Below are 25,475 nucleotides of genomic sequence, written 5' to 3'. Positions count from 1 at the left end.
AGCATTCTCTCTCGCAGCTATAGCTTCTTAAAGCGACAGAGCACTACAAGCTCACAACTCCTTGATTAAAATAAGATCCAAGATCCGTCATTATAACTGAACCTTTTTTAAGCCAACTTACAAAGACTGATGTTAGAGGCAACATCTTTGTTGATTTAAAATCCCAAACACGTTACACCCAAACACCAGCAAAATCTTTGTTCTTTATCTGGGGATAAAATTCTCAGTTATTCCAAATTCCTCCTGGCTATGCTTAATATTTCCGCATTTAACTTATTCCCAGAAAACCTCAATTATAAAGTAAAATAGGCACTTGTTTCCGGGCAGTCTCAGGAATGTGGTCAAGATAGTCCAGTCCCACAATGCTTCACATTCAATCTGCAGTCCTTCAATTATAACAGAATATGTGGCTGTATGTAGCTGCCTTGGCCATGGTCAAACCCAACCCCAAGGGTGCCTTCTTGAACTGCTGCAATGCCTGAGGTGTAAGTACACCCACAGTTCTGTTAGGGAGGGATTTCCAGCTACATATTCCAGACTTTCACTAGACTGTAGGTGGATTCCAGATTGATATATTCCATTCAACCACACCCAAGGTGAGTTATTCCAATTCCTTTATTGTCCAGGACAATATATTCACAATATCTTTAAAACAGAAATTAAACATTCCTATTTGATGTCAGACAGTAACATTTTCTGTTAGTTTGTTCTTTATTGTCAATGTCAGGCTGGGGTTGTTCCCCTTGGAGCAAAGGAGGTTGAGGGGAGATTTGATAGAGGTGGACAAGATTCTGACAGGTTTAGATAAGGTAGAAGTCCACAAGATTATGAGGGGCATGGACAGAGTGGATAGTCAGATGCTTGTTCCTAGGGTTGAAGAGTCAATGACTAGGGGGGCATAGGTTCAAGGTGCAAGGGGCACCCCTCACACCTTGAACCTATGCCCCCAGTAATTGACTCTTCCACCCTGGGAAAAAGCTTCTGATTATCCACTCTGTCCATGCCCTTCATAATCTTGTAGACTTCTATCAGGTCGCCCCCCCCCTCAACCTCCGTCGCTCCAGTGAGAACAAACCAAGTTTCTCCAACCTCTCCTCATAGCTAATGCCCTCCACACCAGGCAATATCCTGATAAATATTTTCCGTACCCTCTCCAAAGCCTCCACATCCTTCTGGTAGTGTGGTGACCAGAATTGAACACGAGATTCCAAGTGCAGTCTAACTAAGGTTCTATAAAGCTGCAACATGACTTGCCAATTTTTAAACTCAATGCCCCGGCTGATGAAGGCAAGCATGCCGTATGCCTTCTTGATTATCTTCTCCACCTGCATTGCCACTTTCAATGACCTGTGTACCTGTACACCCAGATCCCTCTGCCTATCAATACTCTTAAGGGTTCTGCCATTTACTGTATATTTCCCATCTGTATTAGACCTTCTAAAATGCATTACCTCACAATTGTCCAGATTAAACTTCATCTGCCATCTCTCCGCCCAAGTCTCCAACTGATCTATATCCTGCTGTATCCTCTGCCAGTCCCCATCGCTTTCCGCAATTCCACCAACCTTTGTGTCGTCCACAAACTTACCAATCAAACCAGTTACATTTTCCTCCAAATCATTTATATATATTACAAACAGCAAAAGTCCCAGCACTGATCCCTGAGGAATGTCACTTGTCACAGCCCTCCATTCAGAAATGTACCTTTGCACTGCCAACCTCTGTTTTCTTCTGACTAAATATCTCGAAACTTCCTAACACCCTGTCACTCTGTGATCTTTGTGACATTTGAAACCAGGTATTTGCAAAAAGACTCAAAGAGCATCAGCCCACTGGAGGCTGAGTCCAGCACAAAGAAACCCTCTGACCCTTCCCATTGACCAACTGTGAGAATGAACAAAATGCAGTCCTGGATGCAACTGACAGCAGAAACAATGACAGCAGAATCCAACCCCTGGAATCACTCGTGAACTTGCTGGTGTCTCAGCAGCCGGGATGAAACACTGAAACCCGTCCCACAGTGAGGGCAGGTGAATGGCCTCTCCCCAGTGTGAACTTGCTGGTGTGTCTGCAGGTTGGATGACCGAGTGAATCCCTTTCCACACTGAGAACAGGTGAATGGTTTCTCCCCAGTGTGAACTCGCTGATGTCTCCTCAGGTTGGATAACTGAATGAATCCCTTCCCACACTGAGAGCAGGTGAACGGCCTCTCCCCAGTGTGAACTCGCTGGTGTGTCAGCAAGATGGATAACTGAGTGAATCCCTCCCCACACTGAGAGCAGGTGAACGACCTCTCCCCAGTGTGAACTCGCTGGTGTGTCTGCAGGTGGGATAACCGAGTGAATCCCTTCCCACACTGAGAGCAGGTGAACGGCCTCTCTCCAGTGTGATCTCGCTGGTGTCTCTGCAGGTGGGATGACTGAGTGAATCCCTTCCCACATTGAGAGCAGGTGAATGGTTTCTGCCCAGTGTGAACACGCTGGTGTCTCTGCAGGTCGGATGAACAAGCGAATCCCTTCCCACACAGAGAGCAGGTGAATGGTCTCTCCCCAGTGTGGCTGCGCCGATGAGCTTCCAGCTGAGATGGCGCTCTGTATCCCTTCCCACAGTCCACACATTTCCATGGTTTCTCCATGGTGCAGGTGTCCTTACCTCTCTCTTGGGTGGACAATTAGTTGAAACTTCGTCCACACACAGAACAAGATTACAGTCTCGACCCGCTGTGAACGTTGCGATATTTATTCAGGCTGTGTAACTGGTTAAAGCTCTTTAGTCAGTGCATTGGAACACTCTCACTCAAGTGTGGCAGTGTGTTGATGCTTTTTCACTCACACTGACATTCCAAATCTTTGCAAATCGACAGACTGGACAATCATTTCTCCTTCTGGATTCAAAGTCCGATGATATTCAGCTCCCAAGGAATATGACTCTGTCAGATCGAGACGTGATGTTTGAGATTTCAGCCTGTGATTCCTCTTTCAATATCCTGTAAAATGAGTTTACAAAAGTCATCAGTGTCAGTACAGGATAGAAATTCAGAACAGACAATTTCTATGGAACATTCTTTCCTCTCTCATTCAGAGGGTGGGTTCTCCCCCGCATATGCACAGCTTCCCTCTCCCTCGCACATTTTGCAGTCCCCTGCCGGGGGGAGGGGGAGATCACCGAGCGGCTTCTCGCTCTGGCCGGAGCCGTCAGCCGGTTGCCTGGAAACCTTGGCTCGATGTGGTGCAGGGGGAGGGGAACAATGGGTGGGGGCGGAGCTCCCGGGTCCGCGAGCCCGGGCCTGCGCACTGGAACCCGGAGACATCACCGCGGAGCACAGTGATTCCTATTGGCTGATTCAGGCAGGGTTCTATCGTAGCGTCACAATGCGCAAGTTGTCCAATGGGCTTCAGAGTGAAACTTCGCTCTCCGATCACATTCCATTGTGACGTCACACCCTCACCCATTCCATTGTGACGTCACATCCTCACCCATTCCATTGTGACGTCACACCCTCACCCTCCATTGTGACGTCAGGGCTTCCCTCTCCGATCACAATCCCTGCCGGCCTCCCACATGCAGCCTCAATGGCGGCAGTCAGCCCGGGTCTAACACTACAAGCTGCCGCTCCATTTGGTACAAAGGGGGGGGACCGGGAAGTTCATTTCCGGGGTCTGGGTTTGAACAACATGTTTACGAAGCCTCTCCACCCACCCGCCACATTTATCATTCCCCGCACGCCGCCCTCTACCTTGTATTGATCTCGCTTCCGAGTCAAAACCGTCCTTCCGACGCCATTACCCGCACTGCGAATGCTTCAGGTCCCGCCCCTCATTCACTCCGATTGGTTGGAGGACCAGCCGCTCCCGCTCGGTCCTCCAGCCCCGCCCCCTCTTCCGAATGGTCCGGAGCTGCCGTCAATCAGTGCCCGGGCATTGTGATGTGGAGCATGCGCAGTGTCATTGCTGTCCTTGGCGCTTGTTTGTCCCGGAGAAGCGGAGTCAGCGTTAGGCGGTGGCTGGGAGGATTTGGAAACACTTTGTGGATCCGCAAACCCTTCAGAATCATTGTCAGCTCCCTGGTTTGCAGCTGCGGGGCTTCTCCCTCCCTCCCTCCCGGGAACAGGCCCAGGTTAACGGCCCCATCCTGGCTCAGCCACTGGAGGATGGTTCACATCAGAGGATGGGGGAGGGGGACAATAAATAACAGGTTTCACTTTGGCCTCAAATCAATGAGGACTCTGATCTCTGGGAAGGAAGGAAACCCTGGGAGGTGGGCGGGGAGGATTCACAAACACCCTCTGGAGGCCCCAACACCCCCAATAAGACCCATTGGTTTTATTGTCAGTCTGCAGACAGGAGCTGAAGAACCGAACCCAGTAATAAGTCTAACAACACCAGGTTAAAGTCCAACAGGTTTATTTGGTAGCAAAAGCCACTCGCTTTCGGATCACTGCTTCTTCGTCAGGTGAGTAGGACTTGTGTTCATAAACAGGGCATATATAAAGACACAAACTCAATTTACAAGATAATGGTTGGAATGCGAGTCTTTACAGGTAATCAAGTCTTAAAGGTACAGACAATGTGAGTGGAGAGAGGGTTAAGCACAGGTTTAAGAGATGTGTATTGTCTCCAGCCAGGACAGTTGGTGAGATTTCCACATCAAGAACTGAACCCAGACAGAGGAGAGGGAGGGAGAAAACTGGGAGTGGAGGGAAGAAATGGTGGAGATGGGTTTGGATTTCAGCCCAGGGGAGGAGGGAGAGTGTGTGGGACGGGGATTTATAGATTTGGGGGAACAAGAGAGGAAAATATGTTCCAGAGAAACTATGAATTGTCTGTTCAGAATTTCTATCCTGCACTGACAGTGATGGTATTTGTAAACTGTTTTTGCAGGGTATTATGAAGCAGGATTTACAGATGTGAAACTCAAACCAAACTTCACATCAAGATCTGTTTCAGTGATTTGATTCATCAGAAACTGAATATCGTCAGCCTTTGTCTCCAGAAGGAGAAATGTTCATTCTGTCTGCGGGCAAAGATTTCAAACATCAGTGTGACTGAAAAGGCACCTACACACAAACACACCTGAGAGTTTCCAATGTGCTGAATGTGGAAAGTGGTTTAACAAGTCTGAAAAACAATCACATCATTCTCAGTGAGTAGTGACCCGACACATATTCTGTGTAAACGAGGCTTCAACTCATCATCCAACCTGGAGTCACACGAGGACACCCGCACCACAGAGAAACCATTGAAATGTATGGACTGTGGGAGGGGATTCAATTACCCGTCCGAATTGGATATTCATCGTCGCATTCACACTGGTGAGAGGCCGTTCACCTGCTCTGAGTGTGGGAAAGGATTTGCTTACTCATCCAGCCTCTATACACACCGGCGTGTTCACACTGGTGAGAGGCCGTTCGCCTGCCTCGAATGTGGGAGGGGATGTCATGCTTTATCAAGCCTCCTGATTCACCGGCAGGTTCACTCCGATCAGAGACTGTTTCAGTGTTCTGATTGTGAGAAAAGCTTTAAAAGCACAAAGGACCTCCTGAGACACCAGCGCACTCACATGGCGGTGAGACCGTTCACCTGCTCAGTGTGTGGGAAGGGATTCACTCAGTCATCCCACCTTCTGACACACCAACTTGTTCACACTGATCAGAGACCATTTCAATGTTCTGACTGTGAGAAGAGATTTAAAAGTAAAAATGATTTACAAGTCCATCAGCGCACTCACACTGGGGAGAAGCCATTCACCTGCTCCGTGTGTGAGAGGAGATTCGGACGTTTATCCCAGCTGCAAACACACCAGCGAGTTCACTCTGATAAGAGACCATTTCAGTGTCCTGACTGTGAGAAGAGCTTTAAAAGTAAACAGGATTTGGTGACACACCAGCGAGTTCACACTGGGGAGAAACCGTTCACCTGCTCGGTGTGTGGGATGGGATTCACCCATTCATCCCACCGTCTGAGACACCAGCGAGTTCACACTGGGGAGAAACCATTCATTTGCTGTGTGTGTGGGAAGGGATACACTGATTCACCTCACCTCCTGATACACGAGCGAATTCACACTGGGGAGAAACCCTTCACTTGCTCCACATGTGGGAAACGATTCACTCAGCCACCCCAGCTCATTGCACATCAACTGGTCCACACTGATCAGAGACCTTTTAAATGTTCTGACTGTGAGAAGAGCTTTAAAAGCACTAAGGACCTGCTGAGACACCAGCAAATTCACACTGGGGAGAGATCATTCACCTGCTCCATGTGTGGGAAAAGGTTCACTCAGTCATCCCACCTGCTGAGACACCAGCAGGTTCACACGGGAGAGAGATCGTTCACCTGCTCCGTATGTGGGAAGAGATTTGCTCGGTCAGCCAATCTGCTGAGACACCAGCAAGTTCACAAGTCACTGCAGGGGTTGGATTCTGCTGTTGCTGCTAATCCCATGCAGGACTGAATCATGTTCATTCTGTTATTAAGGAGACTGGGATGGGACACAGATAATCTCCGTGCAATCAGGCAGAGTCAACATGGTTTTGTGCAAGGGACATCCTGTTAATTGATGTGTTGGATTCTTTGAGGAAGTAACAAGCAATGTGGATAAAGTGGAACCTGTGGATGTGGTGTATTTAGTTTTCCAGAAGGCATTTGACAAGGTGCCACATCAATGTTTACCACACTTAATAAGAATTCGTAGCATAAGGCATATTAGCATTTTATCCATGTTGATTCTTTATATTAGCATGGATAGAGGATTGATGAGCTAATCGGAAACAGAGAGGAGGGAGAAACAAGTCATTTTTGGGATGGCAAAGTGTAGCCTGTGGAGTGCCACAGGGACCAGTGCTGGGCCCTCAACTATTGACAAACTATTTTCATGATGTGGATGACAGGATCAAAATTTGTTGATAACACAAAGGTAGGTAGGAAAGTGAGATGTGAATGACCATAACAAGCCTGCAAAGCGATATAGATAGGGTCAGTGAGTGGGCAAAAAGTTGGCAACTGGAACAAGATTTTTGGATAATGTGAACTTGTCCATTTGGCAGGAAGGATGGAAAAGCAGCTGATTATTTAAACAGAGAGAGATTGCAGAACTTTGAGGTACAGAGGGATCTGGGTGTCCTGGTACCGTAATCAGGAAAAGTTAGTGTGTGGATCCAGCAAATGATTAGAAAGGTAAATGAATTGTTGTTTATTGCAGAGATGTTTTGCTGCATTTGTTCAGGGTATTGGTGAGACCACATCTAGAGCACGGTGTACAGTTTTGGTCTCCTTACTTAAGAGAGGACTTGTGTGAGAAGTAGTTCAGAGAAGGTTTAGTTGACTGATTCACGGGATGAGGGTGTTATCATACAAGGAAATGTTGGACATGTTCGGCCTGTATCTAAAGGGGTTTAGAAGAATGAGAGAGGATCTGATTGAAACATAAAATTCAGAGGGGACTTGACAGAGTGGATGTTGATTGTAGAGAGAGGAGAACTAGAGGCACAGTTTAAAAATACGGGGTCTCCCATTTAAGACTGGGATGAGGAGAAACCTTTTCTCTCAGAGGGTTGTTACAGTGTGGAATTCTCTTCCACAGAGAGTGGTGGAGGCTGGCTCACTGAATATTCTGAAGTCTGAATTTAATAGATTCTTGATTGACGAGAGTCAAAGGGTGTGAGGGGTAAGAAGGAAAGTGGAGTTGAAGCTACAATCACATCAGCCGGGACCCTATTGAATGGTGGAGCAGGCTCGAGGGGCCGAGTGGCCTTCTCCTGCTCCTAATTCACATGTTCCCATTGTGATAGTTGGAGTTTGTTTCTGCTGATGTTAATTTCCCAAAAAACTGAGCTGCAGCTTAATCTACAGAATAGAATCAAATAAATCTTGATAATAATCTGATTGATCAGCCAGAGTCTAACTGGGCGGCACGGTAGCACAGTGGTTAGCACTGCTGCTTCACAGCTCCAGGGTCCCGGGTTCGATTCCCGGCTCGGTTCACTGTCTGTGTGGAGTTTGCACATTCTCCTCGTGTCTGCGTGGGTTTCCTCCGGGTGCCCCGGTTTCCTCCCACAGTCCAAAGATGTGCAGGTTAGGTTGATTGGCCAGGTTAAAAATTGCCCCTTAGAGTCCTGAGATGCGTGGGTTAGAGGGATTAGCAGGTAAATATGTGTGGGTAGGGCCTGGGTGGGATTGTGGTCGGTGCAGACTCGATGGGCCGAATGGCCTCCTTCTGCACTGTAGGGTTTCTATGATTTCTATGAATGACAGAGCGGACTGGAAGAGCTGAACAACCAACTCCAGTTCCTGTGTAGTTTCTCCCAGGCTTCTCCCACTCTCTAACTCTGCTCCAGTGCTGGTTTCTGATGAAGTCTCTTCTCCCCAGGTCTCCCATCACTTTCCATTCATCAGCTGGTGTCTGAGTCCAAGTTTACCAGGAACAGGAGGAGGCCATTTATCCCTCAAGCCTGTTCTCTCATTCACTGAGGTCATGGCTGATCTGTGACCTAACTCCATTTACCCAGATATTGTTTTAATCCTGACTTCCTCAGTCTGTTACAATGAGATTTAAAAAATAACTTTTGTTCACATCAGACCTTCAATGTAGGAGAGTGTCCCAAGGTGAATCTCAGAAACATCAATTGATAAATCAGACAACTGGCACTGAGGGGATGTTAGGAGGCTGACTGAAGACTTGGTGCAGTGTAAAGGGTCAATGTTAAATTTGTAAATATTCTACCCAGTGATGTAAGATCAGATGATAAGAGTTTGCTGAGAGATGGTTCTATGCTGAGCCTTGTGCTGTACATATTTAGAAGAAGGTGCAATAAAAAGTTATATTAACCAATAGCCTTGCCTCCAGCAGTCTTTGTCAATCCTGGCCAATCCCTGTGGCATAGGGACACCCACACTTGTTTGGGAGGAAGCTCCAGGATTTTGACCGAGTGACAGCGAAGGAACAGCGATATATTTTGAAGTCAAGATGGTGAGTGTTACGATCCCAGTTGATGTTATAATTGGACAGGATGATTCCAGGATGGAACACTGGCTCAAAAGACCGCAACTTTTACTTTTTGTAGAAAACATAAAGGAACAGAATCACAGGACTGCCAATTAGCTTTTAACAAAATATTTATTAAACACGAAGAGTTTGACGATAACAAAATACTCCTTGACTCACACTTACCTTCACAAATGTATCCAGATTTCAAGAATAACATAGATTTAAAATTCCTTATGCTATAATGTTCTCAGTAAACACATGGTTCCTTTAAACCCACAGGTTGGCTGTGATCAGACAAGCCCCACTCTGAAACCAAGTGGCAGATGCAACTCAATCGATCCTCTGTGGATTTCTCCTCAAATTTCCCCCCAGATGATTGTCACGAGTGTTTCCAAACTTGGCTCTCAAAAAGACACGTGTTAATATCTCCTTCCAAAGCAACTTTCTCACTTCCAGGTCTTCCAATTGTTCTTTCAAACAAGGCTTTCTCTCCACTCTTTTAGCAAGAAGCTGCCTCTAGGTTTTTAACTCTCAGAATTCCTTTGCCTTGAATTGCAACATGCTTCCAAAATTCTGCATAAACTCAGATCATCAGTCCGTAACAGAATACAATTGCTTCAAAATCTGGATTTAAGGACATCAAACCTTCCCACTATTTCAGATATGCGGCTTCTCTTTCGCCAACCTCATCAGTTCTTTTCTTCCCAGGTCTGAGTTTAACTTCCATGAATAGTATCCTGTTCCAAAGACAATGCTGTTCCTTTTTTACTTAAATATTCCTGAAACTTCTTTTCCATTCCCGGGTTTCTCAAACGAACTGTCCTTTAATTCCTCTGGAGCTTGCTTTCGGACACATTACTCCATTGTATGGCTTTCCTGCTTCTAGTAGAGCTGAGAGCTGCTCACTCTCTCGTTTCCTCACCCCAACTGCTATAGAACAACGAACAAAGAAAATTACAGCACAGGAACAGGCCCTTCAGCCCTCCAAGCCTGCACCGGTCATGCTGCCCGACTGAACTAAAACCCCCTCCCCTTCCGGGGACCATATCCCTCTATTCCCATCCTATTCATGTATTTGTCAAGACGCCCCTTAAAAGTCACGACCAAAGACTATAAATTCAACTAATACTACACTCAAAAAACCTTCTCACCCTCAAGGTGCCCCTGGTTGCTATGCAACAATGCATTATTTCTCCAACTTCACGTTTATTTTTCACGCCATAAACTCTCTCAGCACAACAGGAATACAATTTCAATTGAAACCTATCCCCCACACATGCAAACACCTTTGTTCAACATGAATCCAACCAAAGTTCTCCTCTTCCTACACAGAAACACTAAATCAAACTTACTTAAATCTATACTTTATTTCTAATATTTAACAATAGAAACATAGATCACTTAAAACTATCTCTGTTTTCCTGACATGAGTGACTTAGAGAGGAAACTCCAGGTGGTGATATTTTCATGTATCTGCTGCTCTTGTCCTTCTAGATGGTAATGTTCCTGAGTCTGTAAGATGCTGCCTAAGGAGTCTTGGTGAGTCCCTGCAGTGCATTTTGTAGATGGTACACACTGTTGCTCCTGTCCGTCGGTGGTAGAGGGAGTGAATGTTTATGGTTAGTGTGTTGATCAAGTGGGGCTGCTTTGTCCTGGATGGTTTTGAGCTTGAGTGTTGTTGGGAGCTGCACTCATTCAGGCAAGTGGAGAGTATTCCATCTCATTCCTGACTTGTGTCTTGTAGATGGTGGACGGGCTTTGGCTGGGGGAGTCAGAAAGTGAGTTACTCTCCTCAGGGCTGCCAGTCTCTGACCTGCTCTGGTAGCCACAGTGTCTATGAGTTTCTGGTCAATGTAACCCCCGCAGGATGTTGATAATGGAAGGGGGATTCAGTGATGGTAATACCCTTGAATGTCAAGGGGTGATGGTTAGATCTTCTCCTGTTGGAGATGGTCATTGCCTCGGACTTATGTGGCATGAATGTTACTTGCCACTTGTCAGCCCAAGCCTGGATATTGTTGTATTTGGACATGGACTGTTTCAGTATCTGAGGAGTCACAAATGGTGCTGAACATTGTGTATTCATTGGCGGATATCCCCACTTCTGATCTTATGAAGGAGGGAAGGTCATTGATGAAGCAGCTGAAGATGGTTGGGCCTCGGACACGACCCTGAGAGATCCCTGCATTGATGTCCTGGAGCTGAGATGACTGACCCTCCACAACCACAACCATCTTCCTAATTGCCAGTATACGTCCAACCAGCAGAGAGTTTGCCCCTTGATATCCATTGATTCCAGTTTTGCCAGGGGTCCATGATCTGGGTGGCACAGTGGTTAGACCAGTTGGCTCACAGCCCCAGGGACCGGGTTCGATTCCGACCTTGGGTGGCTGTGTCGAGTTGGCACATTCATCAGCTTTTTTTTTGTGGATCATTTCAGTGGAAATGTGCTCTCCCAGACTCAAAGAGCATCAGCCCACTGGAAACAAAGTTGTGAGACTGGCCAGTCCAGCAGAAAGAAACTCTCCGACCCTCCCACTTCACCAATTGTCAAAATGAACATGGTTCAGTCCTGGATGTGATTAACAGCAGCAATAACAGCAGAATCCAACCCCTGTCATCACTTGTGAACTTACTGGTGTCTCAGCAGGTGGGATGACTGAGTGAATCCCTTTGTGAATCCTTGTGAACTCGTTGGTGTGTCTGCAGGTGGGATGACTGAATGAATCCCTTTCCACACTCAGAGCAGATAAACGGCCTCTCTCCAGTGTGAACTTGCTGGTGACTCTGCAGATAAGATGAAAGAGCGAATCCTTTCCCACACTCAGAGCAGGTGAATGGTCTCTCCCTGGTGTGAACACGTCGGTGTGCCTGCAGGTTAGCTGAACGAGTAAATCCCTTCCCACACTCAGAGCAGGTGAACGGCCTCTCCCCGGTGTGAACTTGCTGGTGATTCTGCAGGTCGGATAACTGAATGAATCCCCTGCCACACTCGGAACAGGTAAATGGCCTCTCCCTGGTGTGAACCTCCTGGTGTGACACTAGGTGGGATGATTGAATAAAACGCCTCCCACACTCGGAGCAGACGAATGGCCTCTCCCTGCTGTGAACTCCCTGGTGTGACATTAGGTGTGACGATTGGATAAAACGTTTCCCACATTCGGGGCAGCTGAATGGCCTCTCCCTTGTGTGTGTTCCTTTGTGTGTCACTAGATGTGATAACTGAATAAAACGCTTCCCACACTCGGAGCAGGGGAACAGCCTCTCCCTCCTGTGGACTTCCTGGTGAGTCACTAGGTGTGATAATTGAATAAAACACTTCCCGCACTCAGAGCAGTTGAAAGGCCTCTCCTTAGTGTGGGCTCGCTGGTGTATCTGCAGGTGAGATGACTGAGTGAAACCCTTTCCACAGTCGGAGCAGGTGAATGGTCGCTCTCCGGTGTGGATTTGTTGGTGATTCAAAAGTTCAGATGAATGATTGAATTGCTTCCCACACTCAGAGCAGTTGAATGGTTTTTCCCCAGTGTGAACTTGCTGGTGTGTCAGCAGGTGGGATAACTGAGTGAATCCCTTCCCACACTCAGAGCAGGTGTACAGCCTCTCCCTACTGTGAACTGCTTGGTGATTCCACAGGTCGGCTGCCTGGAGAAAACCCTTCCCACAATCAGAGCAGATGAAGGGCCTCTCCCCAGTGTGGCTGCATTGATGAATCTTCAGGGCAGATGGGGAGCAGTCTCCTTCCCCACACTTGGAGCAGGGGAACAGTCTCTCCCCAGTGCGAATATGTTGATGAGTTTGCAGTGCAGACGGGATATGGAATTCCTTACCACAATCCTCATCTTTCCCCGGTTTCTCCATGGTGTGGATGTCCTTGTGTCTTTCCAGGTTTAACAATCAGTTAAATCCTCATCCACACAGAGAGCATGTGCACTGTCTGTCCCCGCTGTAAATGATGTGATATTTTTGCAGTCTGTGTAACTGGTCTTTTGACAGTCAGTGTACTGGACACTCTCACTCAGGCCTGTGTTTCTTGGTGCCTTTCCAGTCACACTGATGTGACAGAAAAAACAGATAAATATTTCTTCTTCTAGATTCAAAGTCTGATGATATTCAGGTTCTGATAATTTGAGTGACTCTATTAAGCCTTAACATGTTTTGAGATTGCTGGCAGCAAATCTTCCCCTTATAACTTCCTGTAAAATGAGTTTACAAAAGTCATCACTGTCAGTATCAAACAGAAATTCAGAATAGACAATTCTAGTTTCTGTGGAACATTTCTTCCTTTCTCGTTCCTCTGGATCTGTACATCTCCATCCCACACCCTATCCCTGTCTCCTCACTCTGCTGTATGTATAATACACCCTTCCAATTCTCCTGAAGGTGTTGATTCATGCTGATCAACAAATCCATGCTCACTGCTTCTTCTCCAGCACTGAGATACCTTCATGCAGGCTGCCAGTCTAAATACCTAAATATACTTAGTGAAGTAAAATGTATGTAACATAGGGGACCAGTTTAATAAATAGAAGTACAGCAAGGCTATGAGATAGAACATTATTTCAACAGTGAACATTCTTGAATATCAATTGTTTGGCTATGAGGGTGGTGCATTTTGATACATTCAATATTTCAAAATGAAATTAGATGGGCAGTCAAAATAGACTGGCAGGGGAACAGGGATACAGACGGGATGAGGAGCATATCAGCCATGATTGAATGGCGGAGCGGACTCAATGGGCCAAATAGCCTAATTATGCTCCTCTATCTTATGAACTTATGGGGGAATGGGACTGACTAGTTGGCTCTACAGAGAGTTAGCATGGACTTGAGTTGCTGAATGGACTCCTTGTGTGATACAATAACTCGATTACTGAAAATAAACTACTTAGTTACAGTATTAACAAAACTAAAAATAATAAAAAATGAACTTTATTACTGGACCATGCATAATATATCTAATTTGTACCATATTACAAGACTGCACACATCGCTGTCCTATATTAATTTACTGCCCCTTTATTTCAGCTATTTCCTCGGGAAATCACTCCTTTAAATTGTGAACATTAGGAAAGAGACCATCCTCTTAACCAGACAAATAAATGTGACAAGTTGAGGAAGCAAAGGATGGCAATGTCTTTAAGAAGGAGAGAGATACCTGGGCCAACCTTTCCAGAGTCTGCAGCCTCCCTGAATTCACTTCCTTTCCCTTCAGGTGCTGCAAGTCCCCAATTTAACCCCAGAATGAGAAAAAGGAGAGAAGAAAACAAAGTGTTTTACTGACATGTAGGAAGAGGTTTCAGTCTGTCTGAAATCCAATCTGCATTGTCACAAAGCCCGCACTCTGATTGGCTGGAGGACCAGTGTCCTTCCGGTCCTCCAATTCTTCCCATTGGTCAATACCCCTCATGAAGACAGTGGTGCAGCGGAAGTGAGTGGGAGACACTTTGACCCCGGTCGCTCTCAGTTGTTGGCCAATGGGAAACGCTATCCTCCGCACATGCGCAGCACTTCTCTGGGTTCATCATGCGCAGTCCCACCCGGCGAATAGAGCGATTTCCTCAGCGCGGGGGATTGTGGGAGCCGCGGCCGCCATTACTCGGCCGGAGCCCAGTCTCCAAACACCTGGGACTGCGATGGATGGGATGGGGAGGAGGCGAAGTGACCCCATCCAGATATGATGTACATCTGGGTAGTCACTGGAATTGATAGCGAAGCCGCCTTAGCAAAATTCAGGTGTAAAAATTTAGACACCTGGGTGACATATTGGGGAGTGGAATAGCTCAATGTGAAACTGAACCCCAGAGTCAGCAGCGTCCTTGGGGGAGAACTGGGGAAAAATAAGGAGGATGGTCAAAAGAATTAGGCTTACAATTGATAGGGAGGAGGCAGATGTTTAAAGTTTGAAATTTGATTAGATTTGATTTATTATTGTCACATGTATTAGTAGACAGTGAGAAGTTTGTTTCTTGTACGTTTTACTGACAAAGAGAAGGAAAGAGGAGGGTGCAGAATGTAGTATTACAGTCATAGCTAGGATATAGAGAAAGATCAAATTAATGTGAGGTAGTTCCATTCAAAAGTTTGATGGCCTCAGGGAAGAAGCTGTTCTCGATTTGGTTATACATGTTCTCAGACCTTTATATCTTTTTCCCGATGGAAGAAGGTGGAAGAAAGAATGTCCAGGGTGCGTGGGGTCCTTGATTACGCTGGCTGCTTTTCTAAGACAGTGGGAAATGTAGACATAGTCAATGGATAGGAGGCTGGTTTGCATGATGGATTTGGTCTTTCATGACCCTTTGTAGTTTCTTGTGGTCTTGGACAGAGCAGGAGCAATATCAAGTTGTGATACAACCAGAAAGAATGCTTTCCAGAAAGGGAGGAGAAGGTTATGTGACAACCAGAATATCAGTTTCAAATTTCTATCCTGTGCTTACATTCATTGCTTTGATAGATGTTTTTATTTACAAGGGATTAGAATGGAAGGATTTTCAGTCAGAAATATCTTGGTTCATTTGGACACGACTATCATCAGTGATCAAATGTCAGGGGAACAATGATGCCCTGTTCAAAAAGATTTCAATCATCAGTGCGAATGGAAAAGTTGAGTGATGCACATTCCCAAGAGAGAGAGAGATTTCCAGGGAAAGAGACATAAGAATATATGAACGAATGAACTAGGAGTAGGCTACTCAGTCCCTCCAACCTGCTCCACAATTCAATAAGATCATGGCAGATCTGATTTTAGCCTCAACCCCACAGTCCTGGCTACTCCTAATAACTTTTCAGTCCCTCATAAATCAAGATTCTATTTGACTGTGCTTTTAACTTATTCAAAGACAATGCTTCCACTGTCTTTTGAGGAAGAGTTCCAGAGACTCACAGCCCTCTTAGAGAAAACATTAGTAATCTTGGTCATAGATGAGCAAACTCTTATTTGTAAACATATGCTCCACCCCTGCCAGGTCTAGATTCTCCATTAAAAGAAAACATTCTCTCCGCATCCACCCTGTCAAGACCCTCAGGTTTTGATCTAATCACCTCTTACTCTTCTAAACTCTAGTGGATACAAGCTGACCCTGTCCAACATTTCCTCATCAGACAACCTGTCTATTCCTGGTATTAGTCTAGAAAACCTTCTCAAAACTGCTTCCAATACATTTACATCTTTCCTTAAGTAGGGAGACCAATACTGTGCACAACACTCCAGATGTGGTCTCACCAATTGTGTGTACAACTGGAGCATAACCTCCCTACTTTTGTAATCACTTCCCCTCACTATGAACAATAACATTCTATGAGCTTTCCTAATTACTTGCTGTTCCTGTATACTGGCCTTTTGGGATCCGAGGTGATCAAAAAGTTGCTGACACCTGAATCTAGCCTGTGAAACAAGTGTGTTCTGTTAGCGTGGTTGGGTACCTGAGAGATTGTTTGGAAGCTTGAATGCACATGGAGATCGAGGCCAGACGAATACAGAAAGAAGTTGAAATCCTGGCGGTGGATCCTTGGTGAAGGCATCCAATAGAAAGAATTGTATAGGAGAAGATTCCAAAGTGTCATCTTCGAGAGTGTGGGATTGGAAATGCTCATGTGGAAGACAGAATTTCAGTGAGATCAGTTGGCTCACAGTTTGACAACCAATCTGGGGAAATGATGAGAAATCCAGAGAAGTTGTATTCGGTGACATCTGTCACTTGGTTTCAGAGTGTGGGGTGTCTGGCCACATTTCACCGATTGGTTTGCATGGACTGTGAACTTACTGAGAATATTTGAGTGTAAGATAAAGTTTGTAACTTGTGTAATGGTAGAAATCTGTTTATATCTGTCAAGGTATTGCTGGGGTGAAGGAGAGTTAATTCTACTTAATGTTTTCTTGTTTAATAAAAGTTTACCAAAAATCTCTGTCTGCTCATCCAGCTATCTAAACAAAATAATAGTGAGGATCTATCAAGCCATCTTCCATCCTGGAATCTGACATTGCCAGTAGTAACATCAGCTGATACAATAAGGTACTTTCACCTCTATGAGGCAGTTCAGCTCTTTTCTCCATGTTTGAACCAAGGCTGTAATGAGGTCAGGAACTCAGTGACCCTTGCAGAACCCAAACTGACCATCAGTGAGTAGTTTCTTCTGAAGCAAGTGCCACTTAACAGCAGATATCCCCTTTCATCACTTTACTGATGATCAAGGGAGGTTGAATGCACCAATAATTGGCCGGGTAGCATTTGTCCTGCTTTTTGTATGCAGGGTGTACCTGATCAATTTTCCTCACTGCTGGGTAATCAGTAATTTATAAAGATTCAGGATAACTCCCTGCTTTGCACTCCATACCTCCATTCATAAACTGAGGACCCCATTAGCTTTTTTAAAAAAACAGCTTTGTCAACTTGCCTTGTCACAATCAATGAATTTTGATAAAATGCTCTCTCAGAGTTGGTGCAGACTCGATGGGCCAAATGGCCTCCTTCTGCACTGCATGGACTCTATGATAGAACTGGGCATTGCCAGTGTGCATGTGAAAACAAACACGGTGCTTTTGAATGATATAACATAGTGGCAGCATGTAGATGAGAGATAGGAGGGGCCATGGATAGATCCCAGAGGGACTCCGAGTTCAGGGACTTGGGAGAGAAAAGTGATATGAGATGGAGCGGTTGTTGGCGAGAACGGTGTGGTCACAGATTGATTTTTTAGGATGGGTGATGGTGGTGAATTTGAAGGGAGGAGGGACAGAATTAAAAGAGATTAAAAGAGATTGAGAGCTGCAAACAGTATCAGCTAACACGGGAAAGGTGGGTGCTCGGTGGTTTAGTGGGAATAGGGTCAATACAACAGAAGACAGTATGTGCTCTGAGAGGGCATAAGTGAGATATAGGATAGAAACTGGAGAAACCTGGGGTTAGGACTTGGATGAGGAACTTTCTATAAAGTCTGGCTCAATGGGCTAATGGAAGGAAGGGAAGCAGCAGAGGTAGTTGATCAATTTGTCTCAATCTGAGTGACAAAGAAGCTCCATGAGCTCCTCACACTTGTTACTGGAGGTGAGGATGGAAGGAGACAGGGGAGAGGGAGAGCCCTTCCAAAGAAATTAACATGAATGAGAAATTAAAAAGATTTACCGCACTGTGTGCTTCAGACAAAACTGATTTATTTTCCTTTGATCAACAATATTAACTGTAACAGGCCTGGAGTTTATTCACATGAACAGAAACAGACTCCACTGAAGATGGTTGTCGTGGATGAGATTAACAGGAAAATCCAATCAATGTAGTTACTTGTGAACTCGTTGGTGTTTCAGCAAGTGAGATTTCTGAATGAATCCCTTCCCACACTTGGAGCAGGTGAATGGTTTCTCCCCATGTGAGTGCGCTGGTGGACAGTGAGGGGTGATGATTGTCTGAACCCAGTCCCGCAGTGAGAGCACCTGAATGGTCTCTCATCATTGTGAAGATGTTGGTGGGACATCAGTTCCTCAGAACCTTTATAGCACTTCCCACAGTCTGGACCTTTGAAAAGTCTGTCTTTAGTGTGAACCCGCTGATGTCTCAGATGGGTGGATGACTGCATAAAGTCCTTCCCACACTCAGAGCAAGTGAATGGCCTCTCCCCAGTGTCAATACACTGGTGTCCAGTGAGTTGAGATGATTGCCTGAACCCAGTCCCATAGTGAGAGCACCTGAATAGTCTCTCTTCAGTGTGAACACTTTGAGGGGACGTAAGTTCCCAGGAACCTTTATAGCACTTCCCACATTCCGGGTATTTATAAGGTCTCTCGTCAATGTGAACTCGCTGGTGTCTCAGCAAGGTGGATAAATGGGTGAATCCTCTCCCACATTCAGAACAGGTGAATGGTCTCTCCCCAGTATGAACTCGCTGGTGTTTCAGCCAGTTGGATGAATCACACACGGAGCAGGTGAACAGCTTCTCTCCAGTGTGAACTCGCTGGTGCGTCAGCAAGTTTGATGACCGAGTGAATCCCTTCCCACATATAAAGCAGGTGAATGCGTCACTGAGTTTCCAGCTCAGACGGGTAACCAAATGCCTCCTCACAGTCCCCACATTTCCACAGTTTCTCACCAGTGTGAATACGCTTGTGTCTCGACAGGCCAGAAGATTGGCTGAAGCCTCGTCCACACACAGAACACATGTACGATTTCCCACCAGTATGAACAAGGATTTTTTTCTTTCCATGTTCAAAATTTGATGATATTCAGTTCCAATAATTTGGGCAACTTTGTCAGATCCCGATATGATGTTTGGTTTCCGGTTTCCCTGTTGCAAAACCACCCCTTCTAAGACCATGTCAAGTGAATTTAAAACAGAAAAAAAAGTGAGAGAATCCACAAAACACAAAGGCAGGTTGTGAAATTGAGCTGAATAAATATGGCAATTTTTGGGGCTGGCACAAGGAAAAAGTGAGCATGGAAACTGCTGGATTGTTAAAAACCCAACTGGCTCATTAATAACCTTCAGGGAAGGGAAGCTGACCCCCATCTGAGCCGAGACAAGATTATGATCTCTATGAAGGGAGAAGAGGGAGAGAGGATTGGAAGCAGAAGAAGAGAAAGAGAGTGATTTTCTATTTGTACAAATCAACCAGGATTTTAACAGAAGTGTGTCAAACACTTACCCCTAACATCTCCCCTGTACCTACCCCCCAGCACCCTAAACTGGTGTCCTCTTGTAGCAGACATTTCCACCCTGGGAAAAAGCCTCTGAGAGTCCACCCGATCTATGCCTCTCAACATCTTATACACCTCTATAGGTCTCCTCTCATCCTTCGTCTCTCCAAAGAGAAAAGACCAAGCTCCCTCAGCCTATCCTCATAAGGCATGCCACTCAATCCAGGCAACATCCTTGTAAATCTCCTCTGCACCCTTTCAATCTTTTCCACATCCATCCTATAGTGAGGCGACCAGAACTCAGCAAAGTACTCCATGTGGGGTCTGACGAGGGTCTAATATAGCTGCAGCATTATCCCCGGACTCCTAAACTCAATCCCTCGATTGATAAAGGCCAGCACACCATACGCCTTCTTAACTACCTCCTCCACCTGCGGGGCCGCTTTCAGAGTCCCATGGACCCGGACCCCAAGGTCCTTCTGATCCTCTACAGTACTAAGAGTCTTTCCCTTTATATTGTACTACTGCATCCCATTTGACCTGCCAAAATGGACCACTACGCATTTATCTGGGTTGAAGTCCATCTGCCACTTGTCCGCCCAGTCTTGCATCCTATCTATGTCCCTCTGTAACTTCTGACATCCCTCCAGACTATCCACAACCCCACCAACCTTCGTGTTGTCGGCAAACTTACCAACCCATCCCTCCGCTTCCTCATCCAGGTCATTTATGAAAATGACAAACAGCAAGGGTCCCAGAACAGATCCCTGGGGCACACCACTGGTGACCGACCTCCATTTAGAAAAAGACCCATCTATACCCACTCTCTGCCTCCTTTGGGCAAGCAATTTCTGGATCCACTGGGCAGCTGCCCCTTGGATCCCATGCCCTCTCACTTTTTCTAGAAGCCTTGCATGGGGGACCTTATCGAACGCCTTGCTAATATCTATATAAACCACATCTACCGCCTTCCCTTCGTCAATGTGTTTAGTCACATTTTCGAAGAACTCCACCAGCTCGTAAGGCATGATCTGCCCTTGACAAAGCCATGCTGAGTATTCTTGAGCATACTAAACCTCTCTAAATGCTCATATATCCTGTCCCTCAGGATCTTCTCCATCAGTTTACCAACCACTGAGGTTAGACTCACCGGTCGGTAATTTCCTGGGCTATCCCTATTCCCCTTCTTGAAAATAGGAACCACATCCGCAATCCTCCAATCCTCCGGCACCTCTCCCGTCTCCATCGACGACGCAAAAATCGTCAGGGACTCTGCAATCTCTTCCCTCGCCTCCCACAGTAACCTGGGGTCCATCCCATCCGGATCCGGCGACTTATCTATCTTGATGGCATTCAAAGATTCCAGCACAACCTCTTTCTTAAAGTCCACATACTCAATCCTTTCAGTCCACCGCAAGCCCACAGTACATCCACCCAGGTCCTTCTCCTCTGTGAAAACCGAGGCAAAATACTCATTGAGCACCTCTGCCATTTCTACTGGTTCCATACACCGAGCTGTGTGTGTTTGGTGCCTCAAAAAAATACAATCTCATCTCCCTCCTCGCCCTCTTTACCAATTACCTTCGAAGGTGAGAATGAGCCTGCCAACCCCTTTCACCCGCTTTCTCTAAAATACATAAACTTAGTCATGAAAAGCCCAGCTAAATAAAATGTTATTCCTGAGAGTTTATTCATGAAGCAGAACATGGTTAAAAACACAAAATTATTTCAGATCAAAGCCAAGGGTAAAAAGGTGTGAACAATGTTTCTCTTCAGCTCCTCTGTAATCTGTTCCCATGGTCCCTTGCTTTGGACACAGGGACACTGAACCCTGGGGGTCATATCACCATGTCCCAGTCACCCCTCCCATGCCCCAATTAGTTAAAGGCCTTTTCCAGTCAGTTCCCCAGCACCTTTTGCCTCACTCTTAGTGTGACACCCAGGTTCCCAACTGGGACTCAGGCCCTGTTATTCTCAGCTAAATTCAGCCCTCAGCTCTGTCGCCCGGCTGTCATTGACACAAGAAGCAAGACGGGCAGAAAGGTTCCCGAAGCTCAAATGGAAACTTGAAACTTGTGGCTCCAAACAAACACTTCAACATTTGTCAGTCAGATACATGTTATTTAGACTGGGGTTTTATTATTAAACTTTGTCACTGCAGATAAAGGGAGGGGGCTTCAAATGGGTAAACGCTAAGAAAATTGCAGAGCGATGGGATTAATCGGATAGCTGGCATAAGCACAATGGATCAAATGACCTCCTGCTTTTGGCACAGTGGTTAGCACTGCTGCCTCACACTGCCAGTTCAATTCTGGCCTTTGGTGACTGTGTGGAGTTTGTATGTTATGCTCCTGTCTGCATTGGTTTCCTCTGGGACCAGTTAGACCCCAACTTGAGTCGTGAGTCCATTTCTGATCACCACACTTTAGGAAGTGAGGGCCCTTGAGAAGGTGCAGAGGAGATTTACCAGAATAATACCAGGGATGAGGGGTTTTAACAACAATGTTAGGCTGGAGAAACTGGGGTTGTTCTCCTTGGAACAAAGTAGATTGAGGGGAGATTTGATGAAGGTGTACACATTTATAACAGATTTTAGAAGATAGATAAAGAAAAGCTGTTCTCATCAGCTTCGGACACAGTTTTAAGATTTTGAGCAAGATCTACAGAGGAGGTTGGAGGAAAAACATTTACACAGTGAGTGGTAATGACCTGGAACTCAATATCCAGGTCCTGTTGAACAGTGACTCAGTCAGATTTTGATGTGAGATCTAGTTTGAGTTACTGCCTGCAACTTCTTTTCCAATACACGACAAAATAAATTTACAAAATCCATCACAGTCATGTCCAGGTCTGAAATTTGGAAGAGACAAACATTTCTCTTGGTTTGATAGATTCGATAGAGGTGTAGAAATTTATGACAGGTTTAGATCAGACAGAGAAAGAAAAGCTGTTGCCATTGGCTGGTTGTACAAGGATGAGGTGGCACAGATTTAAGGTTTGGCGAAGAGATGCAGAGGGGATGTAAGGAAGAACATTTTATCACAGACCCTGATAATGAACTGAAACTCGCTGAATATGAGGGGGTGGAAGCAGAGACTGAACGATACCAAAAGGAAATTGGATGGACGCTTGAGGGGAATAAATCTGCAGATTATGGCACTAGAACAGGGCAATGGGACTGAATGTTTTTTCTACAAAGTTGGCCTGGACTCAATAGGCCAAATGGCCTGTCCCAATTACTGTGTGATCTAAAGAGAATAATTTCAGCTACTCCAGCCTCTCCAACTAACTGAAGTCCCTCATTCCTGGTTTCCTTCCCGTAAATCCCCTCTGCACCCTCTCTCAGAACTTCACATCTTTCCTAAAGTGTCGGGCCCATAGATAGGGTTCCATTCCAGAGGGATAGAATTGAAAAGCAGGAAGATTATGTTCAACTTGTTTAAAACCAGGGTTACACAACACTGGGAACTCTGCCAAATTAGTGATCTCCATTTAGGACATGGATGCACTGGGTACAGATTCAATGGAACTGAGACAAACATATTTAGTTTGGATCTAGCTGTAGTGGTAAGAAAAGCATTATTTACTATCCAGGATAAAATTAATGAATTTGTCAGTTTTTGTGAATCATTTCAGTGGAAATGTGCTCTCCCAGGCTCAAAGAGCATCAGCCCACTGGAAGCAAAGTTGTGAGATCGGCCAGTCCAGCAGAAAGAAACCCTCCAACCCTCCCACTTCACCAACTGTCAGAATGAACATGGTTCAGTCCTGGATGTGATTAACAGCAGCAATAACAACAGAATCCAACTTATGAACTCGCTGGTGCATTAGCAGGCTAGATGACTGGGTGAATTGCTTCCCACACACAGAGCAGGCGAATGGTCTCTCCCCGGTGTGAACTCGCTGGTGTGTTATTAGCTGGGATAACTGAGTGAATCCCTTCCCACACTCAGTGCATGTGAACGGCCTCTCTCCAGAGTGAACTCGTTGGTGTGTCAGCAAGTTGGATGACTGAGTGAATCCCTTCCCACACACAGAGCAGGGGAATGGCCTCTCTCCAGTGTGAACTCGCTGGTGTATCAGCAAGTTGTAGGAATTAATGAATCCCTTCCCACAAGCAGGGCAGGTTAATGGCCTCTCGCCAGTATGAATCCGCTGGTGTCTCAGCAGGTTATAGGAATTAGTGAATCCTTTCCCACAGTCAGAACAGGTGAACGGCTTCTCCCCCGTGTGAATTCGCTGGTGCGTAAGCAGGTTGGATGAATCACTGAATCCTTTCCCACAGTCAGAGCAGGTGAACGGTCTCTCCCCAGAGTGAATTCGCTGGTGTCTGCAGGTTAGACAACCGAGTGAATCCCTTCCCACACTGAGAGCAGGTGAATGGCCTCTCCCCAGTGTGAACATGCTGGTGTGCCAATAAGGCCGATGAATCACAGAATCGCTTTCCACACACAAAGCAGATGAACGGCCTTTCCCCAGTGTGAACTCGCTGATGTGTCAGGAGGGCCGATGAGTGAGTGAATCCCTTCCCACATTTGGAGCAGGTGAATGGGCGCTCCCCAGTGTGGCTGCGTCGATGTTTCTCGAGTGCAGACGGGGATTGGAATCTCTTCCCACAGTCCCCACATTTCCATGGTTTTTCCATGGCGCTGGTGTCCTTGTGTCTCTCCAGGTTGGATGGTCAGTTGAAGCCTCGTCCACACACAGAACACCTGTACAGTCTCTGCACGCTGTGAACGGTCTAATGTGTTTGTGGAGCTGTATAGCGAGTTAAAGCTTTCTCCAGTCAGTGCACCGGAACACTCTCACTTGGGTGTGTGTACATCTCGGTGCTTTTCCAATCACATTGAAGTTTGAAGCAGACAGAACAACCAATATTTCTGCTTTTAGATTCAATGTCCGATGATATTCAGGTCAAGTGAATTGCAGATTCTGTCAGATCTTGAGTTGAGGCAAATCCTCGCCTTCTAATATTCTGGAGAAGGAGTTTACAAAGATCATTAGTATCAGTACAGGATAGACATTCAGAACAGACAATTCGAGTTTCCATGGAACATTCTTTCCTCTCTCATTCCCCAAAATCTGTAAATCTCCATTCCACACACACTCCCTCCATTCTCACTCTGCTGTACCTAATATACACGCTCCCAGATCCATGCTCATTGTTTGCTGTCCTGGAGTCAGAGATCATAAGAAATGGGAGTAAAAAGGAGGCCATTTACTCCATCAAGCTTGCTCTGCAATTCAGTGAGACCATGGCTGACCTGATCTGGCTTTAACTGCACTTTCCTGCCAGTTACCCATTCCTCTTGACTCTCCTGTTGGTCAAAAATCTGTCCAACTCAGCCTTGAATACATTCAATGAGCCAGCCTTCGCTGCTCTCTGTGGAACAGAATTCCAAAGACTAACAACCCTCTGAGAGAAGAAACTCCTCCTCATCTCCATCTATTTAAACTGTTGTAGATTTCCTCATGAGAGAAAACATCCACCTAGCAGCTCCCTGCCAAACCCCCTCAAAATCCTATTTGTTTCAATAATGTCACTACTTTTTCTTTTAAACTCCACTGAGTTAAGATTCAACATGCTCTGCATTTCCTCATAAGACAACCCTTCACCCCAGGAATCAGCCTTGTGAACTTTCTATGAACTGCTTCCAATGCCAGTATATCTTTCCTGAAGGAAGAAGTCCAAAACTGTACAGAATACTCAAGGTGTGTTCTTAACAAGCCCTTGTACAGCTGTAGCAAGACTTCCTGGAAAGTTGCTTTTGCCTGGAGTGAACCAGACCCCGAGTCGGGATATATGGATCTTCTAGTCAGCATAAGTGGGCCACATTGTGAGTCTGATTAATGATCTTAAATTGGGCC

General features: G+C 45.8%; 2 protein-coding genes across 2 annotated transcripts in view; both read right to left on the bottom strand.

Annotated features, from left to right (window-relative positions):
• Positions 1–1,960: 1,960 nt before the first annotated feature.
• On the bottom strand, positions 1,961–12,824 carry LOC144485545 (uncharacterized). The gene is made up of 4 exons (XM_078203678.1): positions 12,813–12,824; positions 11,705–12,360; positions 9,959–9,975; positions 1,961–2,571 (listed from the first exon to the last, which is right to left on the bottom strand). Exons 1-4 carry the CDS (start codon positions 12,822–12,824, stop codon positions 1,961–1,963), a joined length of 1,296 nt encoding a protein of 431 aa, XP_078059804.1.
• A 1,753-nt stretch (positions 12,825–14,577) lies between these two features.
• Positions 14,578–25,475, bottom strand: part of LOC144485544 (uncharacterized) — a 46,158-nt gene continuing 35,260 nt past the window's right edge. The window contains 5 exon segments of the mRNA XM_078203677.1: positions 14,578–14,812; positions 16,298–16,366; positions 18,410–18,634; positions 23,512–23,940; positions 23,942–24,328. Of these exon segments, the coding sequence (XP_078059803.1) occupies positions 14,578–14,812; positions 16,298–16,366; positions 18,410–18,634; positions 23,512–23,940; positions 23,942–24,328 (1,345 nt within the window).

The sequence above is a fragment of the Mustelus asterias genome, unplaced genomic scaffold (assembly GCF_964213995.1).
Source record: "Mustelus asterias unplaced genomic scaffold, sMusAst1.hap1.1 HAP1_SCAFFOLD_198, whole genome shotgun sequence".
Lineage (NCBI taxonomy): Eukaryota > Metazoa > Chordata > Chondrichthyes > Carcharhiniformes > Triakidae > Mustelus > Mustelus asterias.
This window is presented reverse-complemented; position numbering and strand designations above follow the sequence as displayed.